The 12,606-nt window shown below is 37.4% G+C and overlaps 1 protein-coding gene across 1 annotated transcript in view; it reads right to left on the bottom strand.

Moving 5' to 3' along the window:
• The window catches only part of Gc (GC vitamin D binding protein), a 35,153-nt gene extending 22,954 nt beyond the window's left edge, over positions 1-12,199 (bottom strand). The window contains exons 1-3 of the mRNA XM_090343450.1: positions 12,010-12,199; positions 2,192-2,261; positions 1,518-1,650 (exon numbers count right to left, since the gene is read on the bottom strand). Coding sequence (XP_090199576.1) covers positions 1,518-1,650; positions 2,192-2,261; positions 12,010-12,067 — 261 coding nt within the window. The 5' untranslated portion in view covers positions 12,068-12,199. The remainder of the gene's footprint in view (positions 1-1,517; positions 1,651-2,191; positions 2,262-12,009) is intronic.
• Between the last annotated feature and the right edge of the window lie 407 nt (positions 12,200-12,606).

Below are 12,606 nucleotides of genomic sequence, written 5' to 3'. Positions count from 1 at the left end.
CATGAATGCCAGGATATGGGAACAAGAGGTTTTTCTTTGTGGTGGTTTTTTTCAATGAAAGATGTGAAGTTATTTCTTTTCTCTTTTGTTTCATCCCCCACTAGTCTTTCAGAATTTAAGAATTAGGCTTTCATAAAACATTATTAACCTTTTATTTCCCGGTTTTTCTTTTGAAAATGACCCCCTTTCAAATAAAAGTCAATGTTTAAAGTTTTGATAGTTTAAAAAAATTTTGTTGGGGTAAAGAGGGGCTATAGTTACATTTGTCAGGTAGTGGGTACATTACTTCTCAAACATTGATACCAGTTCTCATGCTTAAAAATTTGATGGATTTAAAAAAGAAAAATTGGTAATAAACATGAGGAAGGCATCATACTAAAAATGCCGATTTTCTTTCTTAGGCTCTAGAATTTTAGACATGGATTGCATATATGATTGAGATAGAAATAGAAAATAGAGATTAAATGCCAGCTTGGTGCTGGTGGCTCATACCTGTCCTCCTAGCTACTCAGGAGGCTGAGATCTGAGGATCATGACTCAAAGCTAGCCTGGGCACAAAAGTCCATGAGCCTCTCATCTCCAATTAACCACCAGAAAACTGGAAGTGGTGCTGGGGCTCAAGTAGTAGAGCAAAGGGACAGTGCCTAGGCCCACCAGAGTTCCAGTGCCATGACTGACAAAAGGGAGGGGGGAGGAAACAAAAAAAAGAAATTAAATACTAATGTGTTTTGACCATGTGAAATGACAAGTGTTTAGGAAATTGGTTGGTAGTGGTATAAAATGATTATGAATATCTTGGAAAGTTAATAAGGGCCAGATAAAGAAGTCAATGGGTAGGTATATTCATTGTCTATAATCTGTGCTAGACTTTTGGAGCACTGGATCTGTGTGCTAAGAGGCTTGAGAAGCCAGACTCAGTTGCCATTTGTAAAATACACCTATCAATCATTTGCATCAGGTCAACTGCATTATTGCATTGTTGAAGCTATCTAGCTTTCATCTTAGAACTCTGGCGTTTGAGAGCCTCAAATTCTCTTTATATGTATACTGTAGAAGAGAAAAATCTAGAACCTCATATATGGATATAGAGACATTTTTGAACTCTCCAAAAACTTTAAGGCCAATACTAAATTATCCTGGGGCTGATGATACTAGTCTAACTTAGTGATAAAGGTATAGGCACGTTTTTTTAAGTTATAAAGCAAGATTTGAAATTAAGAAATCTACAAGTTGATGTTTGTGTATGGTTCATATTTAGGGTGACTATAAAAATATGTAGATTTTTAGAGTCAAACCTCAATTTAAATCCTATACCCTCTTCTAACTAGCTAAGCATATTTAGTAAGTCCGTTAGTTTACTTTCACCCAGTGCTCTTCTTTGAAGCTTGTAAGCATAATTAAAACAGGCACATTTCATTGAAACAAACCTGAGATTCAAACATAATTAGTGCCTAAAGTTTTCTATAAAGGCCTTCTTCTCTGGGCCACCATAGAGATGGCTGGCCACATGCACATACCCTGGTGTCATAGCAGTCGGGGTCAGCTCCTTTTGCACAGCATTCTTCAGTCAAGGAGACAACATCTTCCACAAGATGGCTGACCTGCTCAAATGTTCCACTGGAAAATTTTCTGCTGTATAAGACTAGAGCTCTGAGGGGGAGTGCAGGAATTCATTAGGATTTGTTTTCATGTGTTGATATATGTTAAAATTATACCTTTAAATAGAATACACCACTTAAATATCTTTAAAATGCATCTATCTTTAAAAAATTGGCTGACTCCCTAAAAATATAGGCAATTTACTTGTGAACAGTAGAAATTAGATTAGAGGTAAAATCAAACCAGCCTGAGGTTTCAAAACAGTTTGAACCTTTCCCAGAAGAATCTGTTCCTATGTCACTGCTTTTGTTTGCCATCATACTCAAATATGCCATTGTATTTCAGATTTATTGCAAGATGCTCTATGTCTTCACTGTAAACTCATCTATAAATTCTTGAGTGATGAATTGTATGGTTACTGCATGAATGGGAATCTCTGGCTGATATTTGCCTGACATCTCTATCCACTGTAGCCCTGATGCTCTATCTTCATCACATTCATCCCTCCATGCTGAACGGAAATGCACTTACCTTGGTTTTGCTCAAGGTCAACAAACCAAGGACATTGACTAAGTTAATCCTGCACACTTACAAAGATCTGAAGTCTTCTCTTCCCAGCATGGCAAGCTCTTTGCAGACTTTATCCTTTTCATAATCTCGACCTAGAAACCAAAAATAGAAAATGGGTATCTTTTTCCTTTTAATGAATATTATTACACTTTTGTACTCATATAATGTGAGCATTCAGTTGATCTATGATAGAAGTATTTTCTCAATATCTATATGTATTATATTTTGAAAGTGTCTTTCTATAAGTAGGCTATCTTTTTAAAACATAATTTTATTATTATTAAAGTGTTGTACAGAGGGACTACTATTCCATTAGTCAGGTAATGAGTACAACTCTTTTTGGATAATTTCAACCCATCCTTCTCTTCCCCCGTCCTGTCCCTGCCCATAAGATACATAGTTCAGTTTTTTACATATCTTGATTGTTTTGGTTCCCCCTTCCTCCCTCCATTTCTATGTCTCTATGTTTCTCTTTGCCCTAAATGACAGAAAATTCTGAAAAGAAAAAAAAAACCCACCAAAATAACAAAAAAGCATATTCATAGACTATGATTTTTATAGTCAATTTTATTACACAGTAGGGAAAAAAAGAGAAAGTAAACTGGTACTGAAAGTAGGTCAAAGAATACGTGTCAGCTAGTGAGTAAGAATATGTTTATATGAAAATCAGTCTCTTAGGTTCCTCTTTGTTTGCTGTGCTCCTCATCCTGTACCTCTCTTCTCCTCCTTCCTCTCTTTTCTTTCTCTCCCTTCCTCTTTCCCTCTTGTTCTTTCCCCTTTCTTAGTCTTCCTTTTCTCTTCTTTCCTCCTTCCCTCCTTCTCTCTTCTCTGTCCCTTCTTTCTCCTTCTCTCTTGATCTATCTTTTGTTTCTCTTCACTCTTTCCATCTCTCTTTTTGTCTTCATTTCTTCTTTCTTCATTCTCTTCTCCCTTTCCTTCTTTCTTTGTCTTTCCTCTTCCTCCTTTCCATTGTCTCAGTTTAACCTAATGCCTCAACAGGCAAAAATAACAACGAAAATTAGAGAAGGTTCTCCATTGCAAAATAAGGTCCAGCTTCACTAATGTAAGACTCGAAAGGCATGTGAATGAGGAGAGCCAGCCTAGAGACCGATTTTTAGGTCCTGGAAGGGAGAGCCAGTTGTTCAGCTTAGGAAAAGATGGAAATTAGACAAGTTTTTTTTCTTTTCTTTTGTTTTTTTTAAGGAGAGTTGTTAGTAGGGTAAGTTGCTAGTAAGATAAGCATGTTGAATGGAAAGCACTTTCCCTCACAGCTAGTGAAATGCTCTTAAGCCTTTCTTCTAAAAAGAAGCCACACAATGACATGAACAGGTGGTACCTGAAACTTGGGGTACAGAATCAACAGGTGTCTGATTCAGACTAGAGAAATTGAAAGAGAATGGATGAGCAGCATGGAGAATCAAGAGATCCAAGGCTGTAAAGTAGTGTTGTGACCTATAGATCTGTAGATTTGATAAAGAACAAGCAGGAAAGGTTATTTGGAGGGTAGCCAAGAATGAAATACTTCAGTGCAGAGGCAGGTGATCAGGAAATCAGAGTCCTAAAGGGAGTGCTAAGATGCCAGATAAATATATGACATTTCTAGGAATGATTGGAAAGAATCTGCTAAGAGAACATGCCAGCTTTGCACATCTTCAGAATCAAAGCAATGACACTCAGTGTACTGTTCATGGAATCCTTTTTCACTACCTCTCCTGCTAGCTTTTCCCTCCCTTTGTTAGCCTTAGACATTCTAGAAATCTCTCAGTGAATGAGGTGAAAAATAGGAAGTATGTAGAGAAAAAGAGGGAAATGTCCAGTTTCTCCTTTCTTATCAGATGTTTCAAGGACTCCTGTACAGAACAGATAGCTTTGCCTTTTCTATGAATTTATGGATTGTTGAGTATTAAATACAACCAGACATACCCTCCCGACTTAGACAAGGCTGTCATTTCAGGGTTCAAAAGAGCTTAGGACCTTTGAGATATTCAAGGATGAACAGAAAAATTCTATGAGCTTGTCTTTAGGCTATTCAAGCAGCAGGGAAAAGCTCATTCTCCCAGAAGCAGATGACACTCATTCATTCAACATGTCTACTGTATGTGTCACTGGGTGGGCGCCTAGAAGTCAGTGAGTGTTCTCTCATTTCATCATTTATACAAGTACATCCAGGAAATGTCCCACCCAAGCCCTTTTGATGAATGGTTAAGCATTTGAGGAATGGCCTAGTTTCTTTTCTAAGTAGCTTCATCTTTTGGTGATTTATCTTCATGTTTTCAAGTATTGGGAAAGTAATCTCAGAGATTATGACAGTAACTACTTCATGTGATTTTTATTCTCAAGATACTGTCTCCTCTTTAACATTTATTGTTCTGGGAAGACTGATTATGCCAGGATGGGAAAGAACTCACACATTCAATATTCAGCACCAGTACTATAAAAACTAGGTCAAGGAAAGAGGATAGAAGAAGATAATGGTGAGAGACATAAAAAAGTCCACTCGTAACAAACCTCTGTCATGGCTAAGAACTTTCAGGTCCAGTTCACTTTCTAAAATATATTGATTAGTTTACACAGCTGGAGATTGTAACAAGTTTAAAAGGGCAAAGTAAGACAAAGTTTTTATTAATCATTAGTGGTATTTTGTAGGATGTTCCTCATTTACTAAAGAATTCTACTTCAGAATAGAAGAGGTCAGAATTAAATATTAGGTCATAATAAAGTTCCTACCAAAAGGTAATCTCTCATCAACCCCTAATCATTTTCTCGTCTGACTAAAAACAGCAAATAAATACTGAAGTTAGTGTGTATTTTCATGACTGCAAATTCCAATAAGTCTTACTTAATAAATATTATGATACCAGATGATTTTACTGTGGTTCATACAGTTAAATTTATGTCGCAAATGAATTGGAAATGGTATGCTTTCTTTTGCAAGTTACCATTTACTTACAAAGAGCTTGACTTCAGCCAGAGTCCATAAATATTGGAATAATTTTAGTGAGTCTTATGAAATCATTGTCACATTAAATGACATCTTGTTACTAAGTGTTTAAAAATTTCCTTAACAAAATTTTTATTCTTTATTTTTTGCAATGTCATGAACAATTTTTAATCTACATTGTGAAACACATTCTGGTAAATCATATCTTCTGCAAACATGTTAGAGTAAATTTTAGGAAATCTTTATTGCTTCATGCAACCTCCTGACAGAGCTGACATTTGTTCATAAGTGCAGCAAAATTTTTTAAGGACTTAGACTGCCCCAGGCCTTGGGTTCGGCATTGAATTTAGATACACAATGTAGGAAAATGTAGATATAGCCCTAGCCTCATTCGACATTCCTTCTGATGGAAAGAGCCAATGAGGTAAGTATAGTTTAAAAAAATATTTTGGATACTATCACTATTATTATGACCTTTCACTAAGGCCAAATTGGGCCCATGGTCCCCTGTTTGTATACTAGGAACAATGACCAGATTCTAAGCAGCACTGAATTGAGTTTATGCATCTATAGGATGCTAGAGGCTGTCTAGAGTTGCTAAGAGTTTGGGAAAATACAAGATTTTAAAACACTTGGATATTTTATAATTTTTTTCTTAGTCATTTTGATTTCTATTTTTAGTGACAGTCTCTATTTCAGAAAAAGTTGTTATATATCATATATGTATAATATGTATAATCTATATGTACACACATATATATGTATATAAATTGCCTTTTATGTGGTATCTAATGCTTCCTAAAAATGGTCTAGATATTGGTGACTTCAGAATAGTGATTTTACTTGAGAAATGAAACACTAGCATTATTTAGGAAATTGCATTGCTTATGGGAAACAATAGATCATGAACAACATGTTGACATTTTAAGAACTCCAAAAATAGTTATGAAGGTTCTATATAACCTAAAGTTAAATCATATAATCTAATAGGAATGATTTATTATATGTATGTTATTTCTTTTAATTTTCATATATTTTTATTGTAATTAATAGAAGGGTTACATTATATTCACCAGATAGAAGGTGCATTGCTTCACAAACATTGATACCCTTTCTCATGTCTTGGTCCCCATTTCTCTCCCCCCACTCCACCCCTCATCTTGTTTTCCCCCTTCCCTATCCTATTATAATTTCTTTTTATACCAACATATGTGGTGTTTTTTTTTGTCAAGCAGAGCCTCTGAACCATTTAAATGAATTTTATAATTTGTCTTTAAAAATGTTTTTTGCCAGTCCTGGGGCTTGAACTCAGGGCCTGGGTACTCTATCACTTGAGCCACAGGGCCACTTCCAGCCTTTTCTGTTTATGTGATACTAAGGAATGGAACCAGGGCTTCCTGCATGCTAGGCAAGCACTCTACCACTAAGCCACCTTCCCAGCCCCAGGTAAGAGTCAAACTTCCTGTTCTGGTTTAATGGTCTAGATGCTGGCATTACTGGTATGTATTTAAATTCCCTGTAATGTTAGTGGATTACTATAAATCACACTGGTGTATATAGAGAATATTCTAGGCTGACTTCAAACAATGAGTCACTAAATCTCTACTTCTTAAGTAGCTAGAATTGGAGCCATGGGACACGATGCCCTGCTTCTCTTTTAAAGTAAGGGTATCAGTCCCATTGTAGTGAGCCCTACTCTCATGGCCTCATCCAAACTCAATCACCTTTGAAAGGCCCCACACTCAACAAATGCCACCACATACTTGTGAAGCTAGAACTTCAGCATGTGAGCACTGGAGAGGAAAGAAATGTCATCTACAACACACGATCAACATGCAATGAGGACAGGCAATGATTTTTACAGCAAGTATCATGGATAAAAATTTATCTGATGAACCAGATGTCAGTGCCTCATGCCTATAATGTTAGCTAACCAGGAGGCTAATATCTAGAAGACTGCATTTTGAAGCCAGCCCAGGTAGAAAACCTTCTGAGATTTCCTCTCCAAAAAAAACCATATGTGGTAGAGTAAGCTCAAGTTTCTGAGTTCAAACCCCAGGACTACCACAGTCTTCCTGTCTACCTCTCCCTGGATCTGGCCAATGGAATGGTCACCTAATAAAAGTGCCATACCTTGGCTCTGAGCCCCTTTCTTTGGGGATGTCTCTGCCCTTCAGGATGCTGAAGCAGTCTTAGGTTCCTACTGCTACTGTAAGAAATTGCCACAAATGTAAAGGCTTCACTATTGTTAATATGATACCGTGGAGTTCTGCCATCTACAGGACCCCTGGACTAAATATCAAGATGTCCGGAGGCCTGTGTTATTTCAGAGGTGCTGAAGAAGGATCTGTTTCCTTGCCTGTGACAGAGTTTGGAACAACATTGCTTTACTCCGGGTCTCTTTTCTCTGTCTTCACAGTCAACAATCTTACATGTCCTTTGCTGTTTTCCTCCTTAGATATAGCTCTGATTTTCTACTTTTCCATTCCACTTTTTTTAACCAAGGGACAACAAAAGAGATGGGAAATAACATAGTACATTAAGAACAACAATCACACAATATAAAAACTCTTGTTTCCATATCCTGGAAGTCCTTTCATTTCACCGCATCCTGTATGGCTTCATCTATCTAACTTTTGAGCTATTGTAATCCTCTGCTTGGAGAGTCCAAGGTTTATACTAATTATTACAAATGAGGGAAACCATTGAGCCTATGTTCCTTTGGGTCTGGCTTACTTCACTTAATATGTTTTCTTCCAAGACTTTCCAGTTCCTTATAAATGGGGCGATGTTGTTCTTTCTGATGGCAGCATAAAATTCCACTGTGTATAAATACCACATCTTGTTGATGCAATCATCTACTGAATGGCATCTGGGTTGGTTTCACATCATTGCTATAGTAAATAGTGCTGCAATGAACATCGTTGTGCTAGTGGGTTTAGTATGTCCTTGTTTCTGGACTTTTGGGTAAATGCCAAGTAGTGGAATTGTTGGGTCATAGGGGAGCTCTATGTTTAGTCTTTTGAGGTACTGTCATACTGCTTTCCATAGTGGTTGAACAAGTTTACACTCTCACCAACAGTGTAGTAGCGATCCCTCTGAGCCACATCTCAGCCAGCATCTGTTGTTATTAGATTTCTTGATCATGGTTAATCTAACTGGAGTGAGGTAGAATCTCAAAGTTGGTTTTTTTTTTATTTATTTATTTTCATTTTTATTTTTTTTGCCAGTCCTGGGCTTGAGCTCAGGGCCTGAGCACTGTCCTTGGACTTTCTCAAGGCTAGAGCTCTACCACTTGAGCCTCAGCACCACTTCCAGCTTTTTTCTATGTATGTGGTACCGAGGAATCGAACCCGGGTCTTCATGCATGCTAGGCAAGCACTTTAACCAGTAGGCCAAACTCCCGGTCCCTCAAAGTTGTTTTAATGTGTATTTCTTTTATGGCCAGAGATGTGAAGCATTTCTTCATATGTCTATAGGGCATTCTTATTCTTCAGAGAAGTCTCTCTTTAAGTCTTTGGCCCATCTTCCATCCCACTTTTTAAAGACCCTCGTGATTACATTTTGTCATACAGATAATACAGCATGTCTTTTTTATGTCATGCTTCTATTTGATCTGTAACTTTAATTGGCCTTTTTGCTGTGACCTATACATAGCTTTAGGAATTAGGATATAGACATCTTTGTGCAGAATGTAGGGGGTAAAGAAAATGTCCGTATTTTTTGCCAGTCTTGGACTTGAGCTCAGGGCCTGAGCATGGTCCTTGGAATTTCTCAAGGCTAGAGCTCTACCACTTGAGCCTTAGCACCACTTCCAGCTTTTTTCTATGTTTGTGGTACCGAGGAATCAAACCAGGGTCTTCGTGCATGCTGGGCAAGCACTCTACCACTAGGCCAAACTCCCGGTCCGAGAATGTCCATTTTTACCTACCAATTAATGTGTAAGCCTGATGACATAGACATAATCAGGTGACTGCAAACAGGGGCCATGGTTGAAGTAGCTTTGATTCAGACAGCTTGAACCCTTCATCACATTTTGTCTTACCATTTTGTCCATCTCACAGTATAACCATGGTGTCTCTGCAGTTAATTCAGTTTTGGACTTCTCCTCTCATGTTGTCTTATTCATATGGATTGACTGGGGAGATGTGAAAGGTAGCAGATTGGTTAGGGAGCCATTAAAATCACTAGGAGAAAGGGGAATAACTTTAATAAAAACAGACTGTGGAGTTTAAACAGGATATAGTAAATTTGAGAAGGAATGTCCACAGCCTTGAGCACTAGACAGATGGAAGAGGTAGAGAAGCCACTGTGCAAGGTTAATTTATTACAGGCCCAAACTTTATAAAATATAGAAGTGAATGTGGAGAATAAAATAATATTCAAGACAACACTAAAGCAGTGAGTGAATGATTCAGATGTGATGGTGCCATATGAGCAAATAGAGTAGTTGGACTGAGAGTGTTTCATGGAATGGTGAAGTAGCATCTGGACATGTAATAGATGAATACATGGGACTATAAGGCAATGAAAAAAATCTGTTAAAATACATTCCTATATATTGGGAGACAATGACCCAGACAGAGTCTGATCAAGTTTTATGCAGTAAGAACGGAGAGGTCATTATAAATATTTCCCTTTTTACTTTTAGCATGTCATCCTTCACATAGCCAAATTTCTTTACTAACTGTAATACAGTAAGTAAAGCATCTTTCTATCATATTGGTTTGCTTCCTTTCTGTTAATCCAGAGAATAGGTTTTCTGAAAGTTTCCTACTTTGGCCAGGTGACTTAGCTCTTGTTAATTACATTTTAGTTACATACATCCTTTTCTTGCTGCACTTTCATTAAGATATCATGTTAGAAATTCCTTGAATTTTAACTACATCCTGTTAATTAAGCCACATCCTTTTTGCAGATTACAAACCTGAGCTCAGCCAGTTCCTGAGCAAAGGCATGAGGCCTTCTGGGTTAGGGATTAAAAGGGAACACCTGTCTGCTTTTTGTGGGCTTTGTTACCAGATTTTTGGCTGACTTCACACCCTTCTGCCTTACCAAGTTCCTTTGAGTTGGTGTCCTTATACCTTCATGATACTCCAGTATCCCAAGTTATTTCTAACAATACCAACTGCAAACCATTTTAGACCCCGAGTTTCCAAAGAGCGTTCCATAGGTTCAGGCATTTTAGGAATGAATCAACATGTATGCAAATTCTGAATTAAATAAGATTTCCTGTATGACTTTAGTATAGCAAAAGCATTGATGGTGAACTGACCAAGAAGGACTAATGTCTTAAATATGTTATGGCAGGGGAAACATTTTTCAAGATGATTCTGGCAAAATGTACTGCTATAGGATAAGGCTTTGATTCTTCTGATCTATAGGAACCCAACACATCTCCAATGCAAACCAGGCTCTCACCCTCCAGGACAGCTACTGTGAACCCAGAAGACTGCTGAGTTCCTGTAATCTTGCCCTGTAAATTCCTGTAAAACACTCAGCTTCTAGGCCATTGAGTCATGCTCAGTTCTTGTAGAATATGGACTAATGCAGGAAACTTCTAGCCCCAAATGTTGGACATTTGTTTATTACTTGTAAATGTATTTGATTTGTGTCAGAATATTATCAGATCTAGGGAATCTGGATAGTAAGACTGACGATCAGGTCTTTAAGGTTGGCAAGTTGGAGTTTTGTTTGATTTGGAATTAGGACAGCTGAAAAGATCAAAATAGAGATTGCCAAATTTCCTGTAAATTTCCAGAGGACACTTGTAATTATGGTTGAGCTAGTGCACACTTGAATCAACAGTGCAAGATGACAATCTTAGGTCTTGTCTTCATACTTATTTCTAACACCTAGTCATTATAATTCCTTTGTATCTGAAGATCCTGATCTGACCCCAGTTTGAGCAAGACTTCTGCCTTGGTAAAATCTTTAGATGTGGTGTGTGAACATAGAAATTACTTAAGGGTCTATGGGCTAGTAAGGCACAATTGAAAGTTGAAGGACAAAAGTAGCATGAAAAGAGGGTGATTAGGGCTTGGGGTTTGGTCTAGCGGTAGAGTTCTTGCCTAGCACGCATGAAGAACTGGGCTAGATTCCTTGGTGCCACATGTACAGAAGAAAGCCGGAAGTGATGCTGTGGCTCAAGTGGTAGAGCACTAGCTTTGAGAAAACTCAAGGAAAGTACCCAAGCCCTGAGTTCAAGCCCCAGGACTGGCAAAATAAAAAAAAGGTGAAAATAAGAACATTTAGAGTAAGGAAAAATAAGAACATTTAGAGTAAGATAACTCAAATCAGTTAGTAAGTGCTAATTCCTATGAACAGAAATTTTATTTCACTGAGCATTAAATAAATCAGATAAAGAACGCTAGTCTATTCATAGGAATCATTTATAAAATAATACTGACCCTGAAAAATAAAGTGTTAAAGGTTAAAAATATCAGCCAGCAAAGCACATTGAAATTAACAGAGAATTCCAAGCTTCAGAATTCATAAAATTGTATTGTATACATGCAATCACCTACTTTAAATGTCATCATTTTAAAAATAAAATATTGCTAAAAGATAAAGACAGCATTTACAGAGCAATTTCATGAAAAAAAGCATAGCTTAAACATGTCATTTGTGATTGTTTCCTCAGTGTAGAAAATTCCAGTTTATATGGGTGGTGGATGGTATTTTAAAATGTCTAATGCTTTTTCAAGTACTCCATGCATAGAAGTCCTTGAGAAGAGCACAGAACTCTCTCTAGCAAGGTCATACATTAGTGATATGATATCCTTCCTCCAACCCCCAAATATATTCACTAGTTCTTTGTTATCACTTGTATACTTTTAAGTGGTGAGAGAAAATGAAACTAGGAAAAGTTCTGATAAATAGCTCAAGGGATAGCTTACCTCTTTCTAGAGCATTCCCAAATGCTATAGCAAGCAGGAGAACCAAGACCTTCTTCATTTTTTAATAGGCTCTGGCAGCACCTCCTGTCTCCCGTGGCTCACCAAGGAAAAGGTAGAAGCCCAAAGTTACCAGTCCTTTTTTTTTAACGAAGCCTATTAGACTCCGAACTAATCAATTATTAATGTCCACATAGAAGCAAGGTGCAGTCAGTCATCCTTGACTCGACAGAGATAAAATATCATCATCAAGACAAATAGATACCATGGGGATAATAGAGTGAAAAGTCAAGGAGATTTTAATCATTAACTGCAAATGAGCCCAAATAGGTAACCTGTTTTTCCACTGCTCTTTTCACCTAAATCAATCTGATGCTTTAGTAAGGGACACAATCTCAGTCTTTTTTTTTCTTTTTTGAACATTTATCTCTCTTATGTATGATGGAAAGTGGAGTTCTCTCAGTCTCTCTCTCTCTCTCTCTCTCTCTCTCTCTCTCTCTCTCTCTCTCTCTCTCTCTCTCTCTCTCCCTCTCTCCCTCTCTCCCTCCCTCCCTGTTTTCAACTACAACAAATATGTATTACTTTAAATGCTCATAGACA

Source organism: Megascapheus bottae, chromosome 13 (genome assembly GCF_031878675.1).
Source record: "Megascapheus bottae isolate mThoBot1 chromosome 13, mThoBot2.hap1, whole genome shotgun sequence".
NCBI lineage: Eukaryota > Metazoa > Chordata > Mammalia > Rodentia > Geomyidae > Megascapheus > Megascapheus bottae.
Note: the sequence above shows the minus strand (reverse complement) of the source record. Positions and strands in the feature narration are given on the sequence as shown.